This window comes from Sycon ciliatum, chromosome 13 (assembly GCF_964019385.1).
Source record: "Sycon ciliatum chromosome 13, ocSycCili1.1, whole genome shotgun sequence".
Classification (NCBI taxonomy): domain Eukaryota; kingdom Metazoa; phylum Porifera; class Calcarea; order Leucosolenida; family Sycettidae; genus Sycon; species Sycon ciliatum.
This window is the reverse complement of record NC_088655.1, coordinates 403591-425063: the sequence shown is the minus strand read 5'-3', so window position 1 is coordinate 425063 and position 21473 is coordinate 403591. Positions and strand designations below refer to the sequence as shown.

The 21473-nt window shown below is 49.9% G+C and overlaps 1 protein-coding gene across 1 annotated transcript; it reads right to left on the bottom strand.

Moving 5' to 3' along the window:
• Positions 1–4188: 4188 nt before the first annotated feature.
• On the bottom strand, positions 4189–7382 carry LOC135829882 (uncharacterized). The gene is made up of 2 exons (XM_065342265.1): positions 5868–7382; positions 4189–4320 (listed from the first exon to the last, which is right to left on the bottom strand). The coding sequence occupies exons 1-2, from the start codon at positions 7380–7382 to the stop codon at positions 4189–4191; spliced, it is 1647 nt and encodes a 548-aa protein (XP_065198337.1).
• Positions 7383–21473: the final 14091 nt, after the last annotated feature.

Genomic DNA, 21473 nt, shown 5'->3' with positions numbered 1-21473 from the left:
GTTAAAGAGAACAGGCCCCAAGACGGAGCCTTGGGGCACACCACAGGTGCAGTCAAGAGCACGACTTGTGGCCGAAGCGACTGTAACTTGCTGCCTGCGATCTGTCGTGCTCTCAATAATTATCGTCTCTTGAACCAAGTTAGCTCCTTTGAAGACGTGAGTCAACCTGAACGCTGGTGTGAGTGTACGTGTCTGTATATGCCTGAGTGTGTGTGTGAGAGTATGTCTAGGTATATGTGCGTGCGTGCGTAAGAGTAATTCTGTTGGTGGACTCTCTCCAAGTGGCCACCACTGCACGGCCTTGTAATGTGAAGGTTTAGTAAGTAAGTTAGTTCATGTCGAACCGCAGCCTTGGGGTCTAACCCCGGGCCGACCGGATACGACACATACGCCAACTCGCTGTGCTGGAGCCGTCCTCCGGCTCTGAGCACCCCATGCTCATCCAGAAACGGTGCAAGCTGAAACACTTTCGACCCAGGCTTCAATGGTTGACCTTGCTTGATCAGCCCCAAATCCTCAGTGAAATAATTCGGCTCGAACGATACAGTACAGTATGTTGTCTACTGCGAAGTAGAGTTCAGCGCGAGGCTCGGTATGCTTCCACTGCACCATCCGAGTCACCATGCCCAGTGACCTCGACCACTTAATGAATCGGAGCCACCATTCATTATCAGATTCTCGACTACAGGTGGTGGCTGACACTCGCACTTCTACACTGGACTCATCAGTAGTAGCGGTTGAGGATGCGGTGGGCCGGTCACTGGGCTCCGTGGTCCAGGTTGGTCCGCCCATTCAGAACGGACTACGGATCTGCTGTGCACTACGACCATATGACGGAAATCTATTGGGTTGTGGAACACCGGGCAATGGTTCCACACAATTCCGACCTTTTTCGATATCTCTTGGACTTGACAGACACTGTTAGCCACAAATATTCTCCATTTGTACGATGGATTACAGATTCAATGAACTGTGGTGAGACTGTCAGTCCAGCCATAGACTTGCGTAACGGTCACACGCAGCAGCTTCACCACAAACTCAGCGTAGCAAGCCAGTAGACATACTGCTTGTAACTCAAGGCAGGCTAACGTGGGCGGAGACACCGGTGCCACTTTGGCCTTGGCAAATACCAAGTACGACTATCCATTGACGACTGCATACAAAAAATACCCGGACGCTTTCTCACTGGCATCCGCAAAGGCATGAAACGCAATGGGTGTGTCAAGATTGCAGCAAATCCAACGTGGAATGTCAATGCTCAACACTTCGGCCAACTCTCCCCACCATTGAGCACATGCCGCTGCGATGTCATCAGGCAACTTATCATCCCAGTCGCCACCGAATTTCCTGGCCTGCTGTGGCAGTATCTTTCCCGGCACACGTGCAGGTGCTGCTAGACCTAGCGGATCAAACACTGTCGCAACACACTTGAGGAGGGTTCGCCGTGTCCAAACAGGTGACCTATCGGACTCGCCTAGACTCAGGTTAGGCGGCATCGCATGTGTCGAGGCTGGCTTGGAAAAAGTCTTCTTCGGCTCCAAAGCGGACAAGGGTATGTCGAGCATGTCACAAATGCAGGACTACGCCCCGTTGCCACATAGCGACAGTACATGAACAAAACTGCGGCTGCATGGGAAAAACAGAAGCCAACCGTCCCGTGTTCATCACACTCAGAGAGCCATATAGAGGATTGTTGTCGGCTTCAATCGCGCAGTTGCAGGTGCTCAAACACTCCGGGTAGCAGCAAGGAGTCTCTGCTCGATCACTCCACTCTACCGGAGCACGAAAGGATATTGCAAGGTCCGTCCAGCTCAGCCTGGTCCAGCGGTGCGAGCGGTGGAAAAACTCAGATGTACATTGTATTCCAGCGACATTTTGGCGGAATCACAAGTCCAGCTACAGATGCCATCCTTTCATAATAATCTTTATTAAAGGAAAAGGATCTCCCAGAGGCGATGGCCTGTCGAGGGGATCTCCTGGTGCAAATCATGCAATAGAAATAAACAGTGAGGAAAACTACACGTGTTACAGTATATGCTACATAATGAGCAATAAACACAGGGCTGGGTTGTTCAAAATAAAACAATTAATTTAAATGTCCAGGGATATACCACTTCAGTAAAATTATAAACTTTTCACGTGCAAGCGATATTGCTGCTGAAATTTAGAAAGTGAATCTTGGGATGTCAGCCTTGGTGGAAGGCAGTTCCATAGCTTTCCGATTTTATGCAGAAAGAGAGAGAGGAAGAGATGCGACCATGAGATCATGACATGAAAAGAATTACTTGTAACTTTCAGGCTGATCTGTTTCGAGCATAAACAGATTCCAATCTTCACTCCAAACATATGGAGCTCTGTCATGCATCCATCATTCTTTGTGTCCCATCCCTGCATCTCATTTCACTCACCATAGTAGCAGAGGGTTGCTGTGTAGATAACTGGTATTACTTAAGCAATATATAGCTACCACACTACAGCCCGGTACTTTCCCTCCCTGACAATCTACACAATTGTTTTGCTGTTTTCGCGTTGGATCTCAGGACACTGCTTTGGTGGCGGGAAACTGGTCGAACTTTCGATACTGTCAATTCAGATTGTTTTTAAAAGATAAAGAGAAAAGCACCATCACGTGACATCGACCCAGCCGAGCCATTTATCACAGGTGATAACGACAGGGAAATGGCAGAATCCTAAATGCAACATTTCCCAAGCAAACTGTCACGTGATAAAGTAATTACGAGAGCGGTAAGATATCGTGGTGGTCACCCGAAGTGATGAAGGAGGTGAGACTGTGATGATGAAGACGGAAGACATGCAAACACTCTGCAAGGAGCACCTGGTCGACTCAAACAACATACTGTAAACAAATCACTTTAAACTCAACACCTACTGCCTAACATCAGTCGACCTCAAAGAGCTACTCAGACTACTTCTACACAAGAACGTGTTCCAGCACCCAATCCTTGGAACATTCAAGCAAATAAGGGTGTTGGTAACGGGTAGCCGACTCAGCAGCAGATTAGCCCTTGTCATCATGGACCGCTTTGAGCAACATAACATCTACCGAGATATCTGACAGAAGAATGGAACAGCGTTACACTAATACCTCGCAAAGTGTCGTGGGCGGTGGAAAACTGCGCGTACAGATATCACATGTGAGTGGCTTTGCTCCAGTCTCCATACAGAAATGCAGAATAGTATTGACAGCGTCATGGCAGGTGATTCGCCATACCTGCCCATCCTGGACACTGGAACTGAGCTGTTACAGAGGTACACCAACAGACACAAAGTCAGTCTCTACTGCGTCCTTACATCATTTCACTTTATATTGTCTAGGTGCAGGTCTTCTCGAGACTTCTCGAGCGTCGTCGGCCCAGGCGTCCTAATCCCGTTGGCCAAACCAAACAAACCCCGAGGACCACTCACGAGTTTGAGACCGATAGTCCTACTCAATACAATAAGGAAAGTATTCTCACTCGTGAAACTGGCACGGATATCAACAGTAGTGTCAGAATTTCTGGGACCCACCTCGTCGGGATTTCGAGCTGCAAGGGGAACGAGCGATGTCGTGTTGACCCAACGTTGGTTATCGGCCAAGTCACAGAGGTACGTGTGGGAGTGTCATGCCTTGGGGCTAGACATGTCAAAGGCATTTGACACCATCAACAGAGCCAAGCTCCTGGATGTTATGAGCTCGTTCCTTGGCCGCGATGAAGTCCACATGATACAGCATCTTCTGTATGGCACCACCAAATCTGTTCGTATGTGCAGGTCCACTTCCAAGGCATTCCATACCACCAGTGGGACAGTCTAAGTCCCGTGCTGTTCGTCTGTTACCTTGAAACCGCCCTGCAAGAATGTCGCCCAAGGCTCCCACAGCGACCTATAACTGATGGAGGCATCCCTCCAGAAACCGTGTACGCCGATGACATAACGTTCTACTCTACCAGTAAACCTTGGCTCGAGGAATCACTACCCGTCATATCCTCGACACTGCAGCCTTGGAACCTAAAGGTAAATGAGCAAAAAACGGAATGGGTGCACTTTACGTCAGGCGATTCATCCTGGCGGAGCATCAGGCAGCTTGGCTCTCTTATGGGGGGCGCTGAGGATATCGATAGGCGGATTTCGCTGGCATCCCAGGCATACGGTAGCATGTGCAGCCTCTGGCTGCGGCGCAAGCATGTGTCAGAAAGATCCAATCTCAAGCTGTACCGCTCGCTTGTGCTGCCTGTCCTCCTTTACAACTGTGAGACTTGGGGAGTACCCCCGGCAGTCTTTCAGCGACTGGACTGTTTTCACCGCCGACAGCTCAGAAACCTGGTGGGAGTGCGATATCCAGACAGAATTACGAATGATGATCTGTATTCCAGACGTGGCTTGCTGCCACTGTCAGAGCTTGTTGCCAAGCGATCCCGTAGCCTCACTGGCCATGTGCTGAGGATGAGTGGGCAGTCACCCCCTTGCCTTGCGATATCCTGCTATTTTCAAGCGGGGTCACTTGGACGAAGGGGCCGTCCCCCGGCTATTCTCCCTACCACCATCATGAAGGACCTGGCAGGGCACGACATCCCTTTGAAGAATGCCAGCGACCTAGAAGGAGCACGAGCATTTGCTGCAGACAAGTCGAAATGGAGATCAGACATTGTTTATGGTTGAGTTTTTGTTGACTGGAGACAGAAGTGGACTTGGCTGAATTTCAGTGTATTCTCATGCATTGTTCTTTGTACGCGTGCTGTGGTGTTATTATGTCTCCTTTATTCACTTCTTTCGAAGGCGATAAGCCAGACCCACCGGGAAATATTTCCATAGGTGGGACAGCAAAAATAAAGTGAAAAATAAAAAGCTAAAAACCAAAGGGACAAGAAATAGGGGAAGGAAGAGGAAGAAAGGAAAGAAACTCAATCCGAACTCCAACATCAAAACAATAATTTGAACATACAAACGCAGCAGAGGTGCATCTACATGTAAGGATAGTTCTTAGATTATTATTATTATTTCTAATTTTCTTTCACCGCCCACGGCCGCACAAAGTCCTTGGCTACAAAAAAAAATTAAAGTCTCTCCAAATCTCTCAAAACCAAACTTAAAACTCCTTTCCAAATTATCGCCCAAGAGGGCATCTTCAGGGATATGTGACTCTTGTGAACAAAACAACAATATAACTACAGAAAATGGGTAATAACAATAACGTGGCAATATACCAGGAACATCATAACTAGTGCTAAGAATTGAGACTAACATTGAAGATAATGTCACATATTCAGAAACAAAAACAGAACCTACCCACAATATCGCACGCCAGGTAAGAGCCTAAAAACAAATGTCTCAACTTGCAAGATCTCAAGTCAGGTGATGATGGGTCAGCGTGAAGTGCATGTCTCAACTGGTGTGATCGCCAATTAGATGTGAAGGTGACGAGGCCAGAAAGAGAGAGAAAGAGAGAGAGACAGAGGCAGAGAAAGATAGTGTGTGTATGTATGTGTTTGTGTGTGTGAGTGCACGTGTGTGTGTGCGTACGTGTGTGTGTGTGAGCGTGCGTGTGTGTGTGGGGGGGGGTGTGCGTGAGTGCGAGCCTCACGGGTGGTAATTGCATCCATTCGATGAGATGGTCTTTCCCACAGTAACCATGAAGGTCCTGTTGTCTTGATGAATTTATGCCGATAGTCTCCATCCAGTGTCACAGTTGATTGCTGGCTTTCTGCTTCTGATTTCGGTTGCTTCCATGTACTTGCGGGAAGGCAGCGAAGACTCCCTGCCGAGAATCTTGGCGTGGTGGAAAGGCTGAAAGTTAGGCGATGATGTTGCAAATTCTCGGTGGTCAGACTTGTAATGGCCCCCCCCCAGGGAGTCTTCACTGCCCTCACCCTTGCCTCTCGATAATGTTCCTTGAATCTTTCCCTCACTGGACGCTCGGTTTCCCCGACGTAGAGCTCTTCGCACAATGTACATGACATACAATAGACTACATTCTTCGTCAGACATTCACTGCTCTTCACATCCGCGTCGCATGCTCTGCACACCATTGGCCTGCCAGGACCACGCTTCACCTTCGCACGCTGCACATCACGCGGACACATACGCGTACCAAACGACGAACGGACAAGTCTACGCTTCAATGACGGACCAGACGTGAAAACAAGACGAACATCTGGACTATACTGACGAACACGGCGAGAAACCCGAGCGGCCAGTGCATCATTGATGAATGGGAGCTTGAGAATTGATTTATTCGGCTTCTTCCATGGATTCATCTTGCCACGATTCGGTTTCTTTGCTGTTTTAACTGCCCGCTGAATTTCTCGATCTGGATAGTCGTTGGCTTCCAGTAGCGCTGTGATTTTCTGGATTCCAGCTCCTCTTCCCGCCTCCGTTGAACCGTTGGAGATTGCCCGACGACACTGATTAACTGCGACTGCACGCTTTGTTGACAAAGGGACAGACGACAGGAATGACAGGTGAACTCCGCTGTGTGAAGGCTTGACGAACAGCTCCCACTCCAACGTACACTCGGGACTGACACTCAACGTCAAATCCAGGAAGTCGATGCTCCTGGTGTCGTTGTCGGAGTGTGTGATGGTGAATGTTATGAAGGGGTGTTGGTTGTTGAGATGGGCAACAAACCTGCTCAGAGCCGCTCGTCCATGTCGCCACAGCATGATTATATCATCGATGTAGCGCTTGAAAATGCAGGGCTGAAATTCAGCAGAAGACAGGGCTGCATTCTCAAGCGCTGACATGAAAATAATGGCCAATGGCGGCGCCAGATGGTTGCCCATGGTGATTCCCTTCAGCTGTCGGTACTGCTGATTGTCGAACTCGAATATGTTATTCGTCAGGATGAATTGGAGGGTATCTTGGACATCCTTCACACTCAGACCCAACATATCGACATCCTCGCGGTGCTCCTCCAGTAATGTGGTCGCAGCTTCAATGGCGTCAGCGATCGGGATGTTGCTGTAGAGGCCGACCACGTCGAGGGACACCAACAGGTAGTCTTCATTCAGTTTCTTGTGTTTCGTGAGCTCTTGAATGCATGCCAAAGTAGAGGCCAGGTGCGAGGGTACAAAACGCAACAACTGGTTAAGGATTCGTTCCATCAGCACAGATAGGTTGCTTGTGGGTCCATCACAACAGCTTACAACTGGTCGGACTGGCAAATCTTCCTTATGGTCTTTTGGAAGACCATAGAAATGTGGCATTCGACTATAACTCGGGTTCACGGCATCCTCAAGCTTCTTCGGAATCTTGCCATTGATGTGTTCTTTGAGGAATGCTTTCGTTGTGTCGTCCAGTTTCTCAGGTGTCATCTCTAGCTTCTCGTAGCTATTGCAGTCTTCGAGCAGGCTGCTGCACTTGGCGACGTAATTCGCCTTGGACATAAGGACGAAACCCTTGGACTTGTCAGAAGGCTTGATGATAATGTCGTCGTTGTCTTTGAGGTCTTGAAGATGCTGGCTCTGCTCTCTGGTGAGCTTCAGGTTAGTACTTTCCCGACTCCGTCTGTCTTGCTCCTTCTGAAATATGTTTACTACATCTTCCTTCAACTGGATAAAGGGCCACGCGAGAGTGATTGCGGACCGGGTTGGTAAGGATGATAGCGAGCGCCTCGACTTTAAGCTTCGCAAACTGACAAGCGGTGGAGAATCTGTCCGGAAGGGTGCTGCAGCCCGAGACAGCAAGCGGTTTCCTCGGGAAAAGAGAGTTGTCGTGGACCCTTCCCTTGCGGAGAGCGTGTCGGACGTGGCCGTCAGCACCTTGGCTCACGGACCTAATTTCGTTTTCCAGCCCACCATAACAGATTCAACGGTCAGGGATGTTGGTGTGGCCATTGAGCGCATGGCGTTCGGGAGGCGCTGGATGGAAAGCATCCGGACATCCCGTTTGGAGGCACAGAGATCTGAAGAGCTGCTGGCTGACATACGCAGGGATTATCCGACAGACCAACAAGCTGATTTACCGGAGTCTGCTTCGCAGGTGGAAGTCCCAACACCGAATACCTGCCTAGATAACGACCTGAAGCTAAGGAGGCTTTGCCAACCGTCGAAACAGCCGCCATCCTTGAGCCATGAAGAGGAAGCAAACATACGAAGGTTGAAGGAAGATGTAGTAAACATATTTCAGAAGGAGCAAGACAGACGGAGTCGGGAAAGTACTAACCTGAAGCTCACCAGAGAGCAGAGCCAGCATCTTCAAGACCTCAAAGACAACGACGACATTATCATCAAGCCTTCTGACAAGTCCAAGGGTTTCGTCCTTATGTCCAAGGCGAATTACGTCGCCAAGTGCAGCAGCCTGCTCGAAGACTGCAATAGCTACGAGAAGCTAGAGATGACACCTGAGAAACTGGACGACACAACGAAAGCATTCCTCAAAGAACACATCAATGGCAAGATTCCGAAGAAGCTTGAGGATGCCGTGAACCCGAGTTATAGTCGAATGCCACAATTCTATGGTCTTCCAAAAGACCATAAGGAAGGTTTGCCAGTCCGACCAGTTGTAAGCTGTTGTGATGGACCCACAAGCAACCTATCTGTGCTGATGGAACGAATCCTTAACCAGTTGTTGCGTTTTGTACCCTCGCACCTGGCCTCTACTTTGGCATGCATTCAAGAGCTCACGAAACACAAGAAACTGAATAAAGACTACCTGTTGGTGTCCCTCGACGTGGTCGGCCTCTACAGCAACATCCCGATCGCTGACGCCATTGAAGCTGCGACCACATTACTGGAGGAGCACCGCGAGGATGTCGATATGTTGGGTCTGAGTGTGAAGGATGTCCAAGATACCCTCCAATTCATCCTGACGAATAACATATTCGAGTTCGACAATCAGCAGTACCGACAGCTGAAGGGAATCACCATGGGCAACCATCTGGCGCCGCCATTGGCCATTATTTTCATGTCAGCGCTTGAGAATGCAGCCCTGTCTTCTGCTGAATTTCAGCCCTGCATTTTCAAGCGCTACATCGATGATATAATCATGCTGTGGCGACATGGACGAGCGGCTCTGAGCAGGTTTGTTGCCCATCTCAACAACCAACACCCCTTCATAACATTCACCATCACACACTCCGACAACGACACCAGGAGCATCGACTTCCTGGATTTGACGTTGAGTGTCAGTCCCGAGTGTACGTTGGAGTGGGAGCTGTTTGTCAAGCCTTCACACAGCGGAGTTCACCTGTCATTCCTGTCGTCTGTCCCTTTGTCAACAAAGCGTGCAGTCGCAGTTAATCAGTGTCGTCGGGCAATCTCCAACGGTTCAACGGAGGCGGGAAGAGGAGCTGGAATCCAGAAAATCACAGCGCTACTGGAAGCCAACGACTATCCAGATCGAGAAATTCAGCGGGCAGTTAAAACAGCAAAGAAACCGAATCGTGGCAAGATGAATCCATGGAAGAAGCCGAATAAATCAATTCTCAAGCTCCCATTCATCAATGATGCACTGGCCGCTCGGGTTTCTCGCCGTGTTCGTCAGTATAGTCCAGATGTTCGTCTTGTTTTCACGTCTGGTCCGTCATTGAAGCGTAGACTTGTCCGTTCGTCGTTTGGTACGCGTATGTGTCCGCGTGATGTGCAGCGTGCGAAGGTGAAGCGTGGTCCTGGCAGGCCAATGGTGTGCAGAGCATGCGACGCGGATGTGAAGAGCAGTGAATGTCTGACGAAGAATGTAGTCTATTGTATGTCATGTACATTGTGCGAAGAGCTCTACGTCGGGGAAACCGAGCGTCCAGTGAGGGAAAGATTCAAGGAACATTATCGAGAGGCAAGGGTGAGGGCAGTGAAGACTCCCTGGGGGGGCCATTACAAGTCTGACCACCGAGAATTTGCAACATCATCGCCTAACTTTCAGCCTTTCCACCACGCCAAGATTCTCGGCAGGGAGTCTTCACTGCCTTCCCGCAAGTACATGGAAGCAACCGAAATCAGAAGCAGAAAGCCAGCAATCAACTGTGACACTGGATGGAGACTATCGGCATAAATTCATCAAGACAACAGGACCTTCATGGTTACTGTGGGCAAGACCATCTCATCGAATGGATGCAATTACCACCCGTGAGGCTCGCACTCACGCACACCCCCCCCCCCCACACACACACGCACGCTCACACACACACACACGTACGCACACACACACGTGCACTCACACACACAAACACATACATACACACACTATCTTTCTCTGCCTCTGTCTCTCTCTCTTTCTCTCTCTTTCTGGCCTCGTCACCTTCACATCTAATTGGCGATCACACCAGTTGAGACATGCACTTCACGCTGACCCATCATCACCTGACTTGAGATCTTGCAAGTTGAGACATTTGTTTTTAGGCTCTTACCTGGCGTGCGATATTGTGGGTAGGTTCTGTTTTTGTTCCTGAATATGTGACATTATCTTCAATGTTAGTCTCAATTCTTAGCACTAGTTATGATGTTCCTGGTATATTGCCACGTTATTGTTATTACCCATTTTCTGTAGTTATATTGTTGTTTTGTTCACAAGAGTCACATATCCCTGAAGATGCCCTCTTGGGCGAAAATTTGGAAAGGAGTTTTAAGTTTGGTTTTGAGAGATTTGGAGAGACTTTAATTTTTTTTTTGTAGCCAAGGACTTTGTGCGGCCGTGGGCGGTGAAAGAAAATTAGAAATCATGACAAGGCTACAGAGGAGTTACGCCATCCTTATTATTATTATTATTATTATTATTATTAGGTGCAGGTCTTGCATACCCATAGAGACATGCCCCCAACTGCCCCAAATACACTCAGACATGAACCCAACCCCTCCCCCTGCCAAACCCGACACATACACTCAAACATGAGCGCCACCCCCCCCCCCCCGCCCCTCCCAAACCCCACACATACACACAGACATGAGCCCAACCGCATGCACACCCGGACATAAACACAGAGTGTGGTTGCTTGCACAGACACGCACACACACACACACACACACACACACACACACACACACACACACACACACACACACACACACACACACACACTACTACTACTACTGTAGCTTGGTTGCCACAAGGGCCACACCACTCCGAAAGGAGCCAGAGTCATTGTCAGGAGCAGAAACGGAGATGACGACTCAGGTCAATCTGTCGACGGAACTGACGGTTGCAGCGAGAACAGCGAACACCATACGACGCTCTATCAGACCTGGTTGCACGATGGCCACGGTCGCACTTGTGACGTCTGAAACCAGGCACTGACTTGAACTGCCGATTGCATGTCACACACAAGAGAGAAGCTGGGACGTTGAGCGGAATAGGTGATGCCGGCGCGGACGCTTCTGATGGTTCCAGGGGCAAACAATGATGCACACGCAAGCCACCACGAGAGTGAAACCACCTCCTGCATGTACCACACTGCACAGCACCACGCTGTTCCTGGATGGGGAGACTTCGTTCTGCGCTACACTTGTGTCGTGCTTTGTCACCTGGCCGACGAAACGAACGGTGGCAGATAAGACAGTCCACCCGTTGAGATTGGTCATGGGAAGGACCGCCGAGGCTCGGCCCAACGGCAGACACCCGCCAGGCAGATCGATCCTGAGCAATCCCATACCAAGCTAGATGTTCAATGCCGATGTGCCGAAGATAAGCCGAAATCACATCCCTCCAGCGACGACGGGGACCACGCGCAGGCCGAGGCGACGGTAGGAAGCCAAACAACAGCTGCTTGGGCACACGAACATCTTACATGCGGGCCACATGGCCAAGCCATTCAAGCCTCCGCTTCCGAAGCCGGGAGGACAATAGCGATGGATCACCCCACATCTCTCGGAGCTGCTCATTGGTGATGCGTTCCTCCCACTGTTGTGTTCGCGAAACACACAAGATGCTACGGATGCATTGGCGGTGGAAACTATCGAGGCGCCGGAGGTCACCCTGCAAAGGGCACCAGCACTCTGAAGCATACAGTAGCACTGTCATCACACAGGCGTTATACAATCGGCGCTTCACATGGAGTGAAAGATCACGATTAGCAAACACATCCTGGAGCGATGCAAAGGCACGCGAGGCGAGTGACAAACGCCTCGAAACGTCTCCTGCAGAACGCGCATCCGGAGTGATGACAGAACCCAGATAAATGAAGGAGGAAACATTTTCCACCACCTGTCCATGAAGCGGAATGCCAGCAGTGTCAACTGAAGTAACACCAACACCAGCCACCATAAACTTGGTCTTGGGTATACTCACAGTGAGGCCAAATTCAGCAGAAACATCCTGGAACGCCGTCAAGGCCAACACAGCATGCTCCCGCGAACCAACTACAAAGTTTGCATCGTCCGCATACTCAACATCAACAACAGCGGTCTGCTGATAGGTACGGGTTCGTCGTGCCGGGTTGAATAACTGGCCATCCAAGCGATAGTGAAATTGGATGCCAATGTCTGGGTCACGATCAGCGAGGACAGACCGCCAACGTTCAACCACCAGAGCCAGATAGAGGTTAAAGAGGATTGGGGCCATTACACACCCCTGCCTCAGGCCGTTCTCCACACGAATTTCATCCGTGACACCTCCAGGCACACGCACCTCCGCCACCATGCCATCATGAAATGACTCAATGACCTTGAGGAGAGTCGGAGGAATACCAAGGACAGAAAGAGCACGATACAGTGCAGCCCTAGGCACAGAATCATATGCCTTTCTCAAGTCCACGAAGATACAAAATATTTTTGTACGATGCTCGTATGCCTTTTCCACCAGTTGCCGGACAGTAAACACAGCATCAGCACAGCCACGGTTGGGTCGAAATCCGCACTGAGACTCCGGGAGGAGATGCTCGGCCCTAGATTGAAGGCGGTTCTGTATCAAGCGACCAGCCATCTTGCCCACCACCTCCAAAAGAGAGATCCCACGCCAATTGTCACAGAGCGATAGATCTCCACGCTTTGGGATTGGCACCAGCTGGGCATTCCGCCACTCCTGAGGAACACCACCTGTGGACCAGACAGTCAAAAGCAAGGCCAGCAAACATTCATGCAGCTCACTGGAGCCATACTTCACAAGTTCGGGCAGGATCCCCGATGCGCCAGCTGCCTTGCCATAAGCCATTGCACGTATAGCTCGACCAACTTCCTCAGGAGATGGAGGGATGGCGAGCTCCTCGTCGATGGGCCTGACCTCCAGCGTACCGAAAACGTCCAAGTCATAGAGGCTCCTGATATTAAGGACGTTCGAAAAGTGTTCATACCACCTGGACGAGATGGCCTCCAACGACGTGCATACAATGCCATCGGTGTCCTGGATGGATTGCACCTTCATGGGTGTGATGCCCCCAAATCATCGCTGAATCGCCCGAATGGCAGCCCAGGCACTCTTGGTATTAAACCGCTCAGCCTCCACGATGTCAGCTTGTTTACTGAGCCAGCTTTCCTTTGCGGAACGAACAGCCGCACGGGCCTCACCACGGGCCTCCCTGTAGGCAACCAAATCCGCCCGGGAACCAGAGTGACATTTCCGATACAAATCATTCCGGGCCTTCAGAGTGGGCTCCAATGTGGCCGCACTCTGGACAAACCACACACACACACACACACACACACACACACACACACCGAGACATAAACACAGAGTGCGATTGCTTGCACAAACACAAACATAAACACACACACACAGCTTGTTGTGAATCAGGAACGAACGACCACATGGCATGAGGACAACTATTTATACTCAACAGTATATTTCACTTCCATCGACTAATGATAATGAACAATGAATAACACTAAAACCACCAGGTAGTTATAGCGTGAAAATGACAGCGTATATGAGAAAAGCATACACATACCGCATACAACTACAGCGCACACAGCAAACCGCACATAGCGCATGTAGCATACTACGTCGTAATCATCTGTGGTACGTCGGAGTAGAGATACAACTGCATTGAAACGAACACAATGTCACAAGCGAGAAGGCCTTTCACTCTCGAGAACTTGTCGTTTCACAACACACCTTGAACCTTGAACGCCCATTGCCGTAGCAATAACAGGGATGGCGCTTGAGGTCACCAACACGACAGAACACTCTGTCACAGCGGTAGTTGGTGCACGGGATGTCTGTGGCTTCCTTCTTCACCCTTTGTCGACCATACTGAAACCAGGTGGATTTCTCCTGCACTGTGGCATACCAGAACTGCATGCATCTGAGTACGATGGAGATGGTTGGCAGTTTTGGAGCTCCTGCTCCGGCCTCCTTTTCTTTTAGGATTGAGAAGGACTGGTCTGCAGACCACTTGTTTTACGCCAAGGCGCTCAAGCAGAGTAAGGTAGATATAAGTCAGGTCTGCCAGGTGGACCTTCAGGGCAAGCCTGGACATTGCGTAGTTACAGTGAACAGTTCTGCTGAGCGGGAAAAAATACTGGACGCAGGAATCCGGATTTCCGGTAAGCAGGTGCTCTGCGAGATTTCCGGGGTGGACTTAACCCATCTGCATGTGTTTGGGTGCCCTGTCGGGCTTCAAAACAGTAAATTGTGTGCTGCGCTGGGCCAATTCGGCCGAATTGTTGGGTCGCCTCAACAGAAAAAAGTATTGTTTGAGGGATTGGAAATAAGTACTGGCACCCGTGTTCTCAGCCTGGTCCTCCGATCACCAGTTCCATCTACGGTTACCGTAGGTCAGTTGAAACTGCGAGTATGGCACCGTAGCCAACAGCAAACATGTTGGCGCTGCAACAACAGTGGCCACGAGGCTAAAGCATGTCCCAACCGTGGGGCACATGCAGCTTCCCGGCCTCCACAAACGCAGCACCGCAACACAACCGGTACGAGTACAAACCCTCCCCCCAGCGTCAGTACAGCCACTAATACGGGTACGGCGACTACCCAGCCCGCAGAAGCCGCTGCAGAGCCAGCTGTCGTCAGTGTGGAGACAGGTGCAGCTAGCAACGCAGGGCTGAACACTGCCTCAGTCAACAGCTATCGCCAGGCACTTTTAGCCAATGGGACCAGCACTGGCACAACTGATACCAGTAACCATGTGCCGGCTTTCAGTCAACCTGGAGACAAAGAAAAGAGCAGCGGGACAACCCCCTCTCCTGATGAAGAAGGCTTCAGATGTGCAGCAGGCAAACACACCTTCTCCGCCACTGTCTTATCCGGGCGCACTGAACCACCTGCCTCTGCCTTGAACGACCCGCAAATTGCGTGGGCTAAGGAGTATTCAAACCGTGAGCGCAAGAAGCTGGCAGAGAGAGTTGACGCTGCCCGCAGAGGAAGCCACTGAGTAAGTACTCGTTGAAAACTGTCCACATTCTATGAACCCAGCCCATCTATTGCTCTATTTGTATATACCGTTTTCTTCTGTAAATTATCTCCTCCTGAACACTCATGCCGCTGAACCCTCTTGCCAAACCCTTCTCCCCTAGGAATCCTGCCACTCCGCATGCACAGTCACCCTCGGTACACCCTCCACCTACCCAGACCGCAGCGCCTCTCAAGATCGGTGCCATAAACATATGTAGCCTACGGTACAAGCGTGCAGAAGTAGCTGCCCTCATCCGCGACCGCAGCTACGATGTCTTGGGTATCTCGGAGACGTGGCTGAGTCCCGAAATTGCAGACGGAGAACTTAGTATCCATGGTTACAATTTACACCGTAATGACAGGCACGGCCGGATGGGTGGTGGGGTCTGCTTTTATTACCACCAAGACCTTCCTATTCGAGCCCGTTCTGACCTTCATTCCGACAAGATCGAGTCTGCTTGGTTGGAAATAAAAGGTCCACTTGGCTGCCACTTGATTGGTTGTATCTACCGTCCCCCCGGGGAATCAGTATCTTACTGGACAGACCTAGAAGCGGTGATCCTGCGTGCCAAGCTGCAATCGGCCTCCATTACAATGGTTGGTGACTTCAACGTCAACATGGACCCAAAACAGCCTGGTCCCCAGCATCACTATCTCAGTGACCTCTGTGCCGCCTATGGCCTCAAGAACATCGTTAGAGAACCCACTCGTGAAACTCCCCGCTGTCCGAATGGTACTATAATTGATCTCATTCTGGCTGACCCTACCCATGCAACTGTAGCTACTGTCGTACCTCTTGATATCAGTGATCACAGTGCCGTGGAGTGCAATATCCAGGTCGATGTTCCCCGGACTACACGGCAGGCCCCAAGGCACATGAGAAGAATCCAAAAGATAGACAGTACCGCGTTCCGTCATGATATCTGTGAGGCCAACCTACATGACTTTTCTGACTTCAATGATGTAAATATCATGTGGAGAGAATGGCATGCCAAGTTTATGCACGTTATGGATAAGCATGCTCCCCTATGTAACTCAAAGCCTCCCAGACAGTCCACACCACGGTGGGTAGACGCAGAACTACACAGGCTAATGCAGCGAAAACGTCGCATTCATAAACGTTGGAGACAGGACAAAACGAATGGAAATCTTCACACTGAGTTCAAACGAGCACGTAGCATTGCTCGGAACGCTTCTCGGCAAAAGAAAAATGCGTACTTCGCCACCCAGTGCAAAGAGAATGCTGGTAACCCAAGAAAGTCTTGGGAAATTCTCAATGCCGTGACAGGGCGCTCACGGTGCCGTCAAGATCCGTGCTGCGATGTCCATGAGATCAGCAACACGTTCCACTCTATTGTTACAGACACAAACCGACCCGACCATCTCGGCGTTCCGTGTGGCCCCAACGGGCCTGTCTCCCTAACCGAGTTCTCCCCTGTAACTCCATCGGACGTTCAACGTCTCCTTCAGCAGGTAGATGCTCGCAAAGCTACGGGAAGTGACGGCATACCGGGTTCGCTATTGCGGCAGTGTTCCGATTTATTGGCATACTCTTTAGCAGTACTGTTTTGCACTTCCCTCCGTACTGGCACGGTTCCTTTGGCGTTCAAGCTGGCGACCGTTGTACCGCTTTACAAGACCGGGGACCCATCAGTCCCCACCAATTATCGCCCTGTGTCCCTCCTTCCAGTTGTCTCAAAGCTGTTGGAGAGAGTGGTGCAGCGTCAGCTAGTTCGCCATCTAGACTTGAGTAATGCCCTACCTGATTCTCAGTTTGCTTTCAGGAAGAAGTGCTCCACTGAGGATGCCCTCTGTGTTCTCACGGACAGCTTGCAGAAGGCGAAGGACAGTGGTCTGGTAACTGGGCTGTGCCTCCTCGACATGTCCAAGGCTTTTGACAAAGTCCGGCATGGTATCCTCATCCAAGACCTTTTTGACGTTGGTATCTCTGGTGTCGCCCTGAAGTGGTTCGCGAATTACCTGACAGATCGCAGGCAGCAAGTTACAGTCGCTTCGGCCACAAGTCGTGCTCTTGACTGCACCTGTGGTGTGCCCCAAGGCTCCGTCTTGGGGCCTGTTCTCTTTAACGTCTACACCCGTGATGTGAAATCGGTCTCATCGCCAATACCCAGCGTGCAATTCGCAGACGACATTGCTCTGTATGATTCAAAAGCTTCCGCTGGGGAAGTCTCCAAATCCGTCTCTTCAGCTGTCACTGATCTCGCCATATGGCTTAAGTCACGCGGCCTAATTTTAAACGCCTCCAAAAGCCAGGTAATGACTATCTCACCGCAACATGCCGGGCCTGAGGTCTCTATCGTGTGCTGCGATACCTCTCTACCGATAGTGAAGTCTGCGCGGTATCTTGGTGTCTTTCTTGACAACCGCCTGAGTTGGGATGTACACGTCAGCGCCATAGTGACCAAAGTTGCGAGGAAGATAGGCGCCTTGTGGAGAGCCCGTCGATGCCTCTCCCGCAGCTCGCGCAAGGTATATGTAAAGGCTATTGTCATGCCGGATATGATATATGGTGCCTGCAGCTTCTCTGCAGCCCTCCGCGTGACCCAACTTCAGCGTCTGCAAGCCATGCAAAACCGGGCGATCCGATGCATTGATGGCAGCCCGCCATGTTCCGCGATGCAGCCCCTCCTGGCTGCCAACTCGATTTACCGCGTCACTGAACTTTTCAAACAAAAGCTCCTTATCTTCATCTGGCGTTGTCTAAATGACTCCACTAGCCTTGCTCTAGCCCAGCTTCTCAAACCAGCAGCATGCAGCGGCAGAAGTACGCGCCATCAGCATGCCAATGGTCTGCTCAGCCAGCCAGCTCGCAGTCGGTGTGGCCAAACGAGATTCGCCACCGCAGGAGCATTGCTGTGGAACAGTTTGCCTAGAGAGGTGCGCACCGTATCCAGATTGCAAGATTTTAAGCTAGCCTGCCTTCCTTATGTATGCCTGAAATAGGTTGTGTTTCGTCAGGTTTGACATGTTTCTTTCGTCTCAGTATTCTCGCTCGCATAGTACTCCACTTCTATGATAATATTGCCTATGCTGTTGCTCATTAGGATTTTGGCAAATTCTATCCTTCGCTTTCATATAACTGGGCCAGGAACCCGTTTGAACTTGCGAAGTAAAATAAAATCAATCAAATCATCAATCAATCAGTCCACCTCAGGCATACCGATGACAGTGAAGTCCGAGGACACAACATCCCGCCAGCGCTTCTTGGGACCATGCTGAGGGCGTTTGCAGGGCAGTTCAACGAACAGCCGCATGATCTGCTTGGGCAGCCGGGTCTCCTTCCGTGCAACATGAGCAAGCCACCGAAAGCGGTGCTTCCTGATCACATCGGCCATGTCGACGTCCACCCCTGCCAGCTCACTCAGCGAGGCCGACGACAATCTCTCCTCCCATTGCTCATGACGAGAGATACCGAGAATTGCACGAATACACTGATGGCGAAAGGTGTTGAGTCGGCGAATACGATTCACCTTCATGGGCCATGTCTCCGCACCGTAGAGAAGAGCAGAAATGACAATAGCACGATACACCAGCAGCTTGGTGTGGACCAAGACATGTACGCACTGAAATATTGGAGACCTGAGAAAACCCAACAGCCCGGACGCCTGCGCCAAACGAGCAGCGAGGTTCGTCTCCACCGTTAGTAGAAGGTAACGAGCGGGTTCTGGGACAGGGGGCGCCCGGGTCCCAAAAAATGGGGTATTATTGAAAAATGGGGTACTAATAGTACCCCATTTTTGCGGTGAAAATTATTTTTGGCCCGTTTTTTTTGCGGATAAAAATATGTGCCAGGGGGTGCCCCTACCTCAAAAAAAGGGGGTATTCTTGAAAATATGTATTGGGGTGTTATGCTCTACCCTAAACAATAAGGTAATATGGTGTCATGATTTGGAATTCTGCATGTATCATTAATTTTGATTTTTAGGGGTGGGTGTTATGTCCTGCCCTACATCATAATATTGCATTCCGATGTCTAAAATATTACTATTTCTAATGTCAATGTTATCTCACTTTTTCCAATTTTATATTAATCAGAACTCATAGTTTTGCAGTATTTTGACTTGTAATTTCAATTTTTCGGATCATTTTCCGGACGAGTTCCTGAGCTTCGATCTGCTCACCATTTTCAAATGTCTCTTCGACAATATCCAGAACACCTGCAGCCTTCATCACGTTGTACATTGATCTGCGCCCGTCGTCCCAGCAGCGCAGCAGTCTGCCTGTATCCCGGCTTGATGGGCTTCCGTAGTCTGCAACACCGTCTACAACTATCTTGGGTAGACGTTGGAGTTTGTCACCGCTCACGAGAACGCGCGACGACACCCTACACAGATACTCCGCAATCTCCATTGGAGTCATGTCTACCCGATCCGGGTGCAGTAAAAGAGGCCTCAGTTCATACGCTGTACATATATCTGTCAGTAAGCGCACGGTCAATTCATCCTTTCTACAAGAAAATAAATACCACTTCTCAACATATGGTTCGGAGGTTGACCAGGCCGACATCTTTGATCTGATAGAGAGAGAAATTTAGCAAATTGTGAACCAAAAATGAAATTATATTAGGTTTTATAGGTCCCGCCAAGTCCCGTCCCGCCGGATCCCGCCTCCGGGAAGGTGACGACCTTGGAGAACACGGTGAACACGGTGCGCGCCAAAAACCAAAACGTTGCTCGCGACATGCCGTGTCTTTTTTGTTCGGGTTTGGAATCTTTCCATTGACATAAGTCAATTAGTTTTCCATCTATGTCCGTAATCGAAAGGTCCATGAGGTGTAGAATTTTTCTAGCTTTCCTCTCGTATAATTCTTTTCGACATACAACAATTCTTTCTCGAACTTTTAGCTGCTGGAATACCGGATTCATCTTGACCTCAGATGCACAGATCATGCATCCATGCATTGACGTCACAGTACATCATTGCAGCACTGATTTCACTGTGAAGTGTGGAACATGGGTCAATGCGCGATAAAAGGATGAACGTGATTTCAGCGGGAAGTGCGCTAATTGGTCACATGTTTTCAGCGGGAAGTGCGGTAAGTGGTTAATTGTTTCCAGCGGGAGATGAGTGGATTGGTTTATTGAAAAACAACCAGTTATTCCGAATTCAACTATTACGAAAACCCTATAAATATAGGTCCTCGGTACCTTGTCAAGCCATTGTGTGGTTGTCCGCCACCACCCCTGCTCAGGATGGAACCCCTTCGGAAGAAACCTCGTCAGTCTTTTGATGTAGTGAGATCATCTGATCTATTGCAATTCTTTAGTTATTGTCCTGATCAAGAGTTTGCAGATGTACTAAAGTTTTTCTCTCATGTTCTACCGTCCCTGGAGCTGCTTCTTGAAGAGAATATTGAGCAATGGGGTCAGTACAAGTGTTCTTTGGTAGTTCAGGTGGTGATGCAGAAGCTGAATCCTGCTACAGGACAAATGGTTTCCAACACATTCTTCTTCCGATCGAGTACAACGCTGGTGCTCAACACCATGGAGCTGAGGGACCTTCTCAGTACGATGATTGCTCAGATCAACGCTCGTCTTGATGATTTCGTTCGTCATGGATCAGGTTGGGTAGTTGAACGGATTTCCTGTTTACACATCGAAATGTCACGCTACTGTGTACTTGGAGGAAGTTCGTACATCCCCTTGCCACCGGAGTTGAAGTCGAAGAAGGCCATTGTTAACGTGCAGAACACTGACAACAAGTGTTTACTGTAAGTATAGCAGTGGGGTTTCAGTGTGGTGATACGGTGTATGGATTGAACTGTATGTTCTGTCCATGTCTTATGTCATCCGTACTTTAGATGGTCAATACTGGCTGCTAAATTTTCGGCAGACAAGTCTCATCCATATCGTCAATCGTCGTACGCAGAACATGCGGATACTGTGGATGTGAGCGGCATCGAGTTTCCAGCAAAACTGGAAGACATACCAGTCATCGAAAGACTGAACGACGGTCTTTACATCAACGTCTTCGGATATGAAGAGAAAGTCATATATCCGTTAAGAATTTCTCAGCAACCGCAGACCGCCATCAATGTATTGCTCATTCAAGACGAACGCAATGACGTGGAGGTGCAGCACTGGGTGTGGATAAAGTCATTCAGTCGTCTTGTTGCTACTGGAGCACGTCGAGCACATTTCGTCTGCTTCAGATGTCTCTCAACACACGTCACGGAGAAGGCATTGAAT

Excerpts from the sequence above, each read along its gene's own strand:
- LOC135829882 (XM_065342265.1), bottom strand. The coding sequence starts at position 7,382 with ATGTCCAAGGCGAATTACGTCGCCAAGTGCAGCAGCCTGCTCGAAGAC. Across the intron at positions 4,321-5,867 it reads AACATTATCGAGAGGCAAGG|GTTTCTGAGCTGTCGGCGGT; the intron begins GTGAGGGCAGTG and ends CACTCCCACCAG.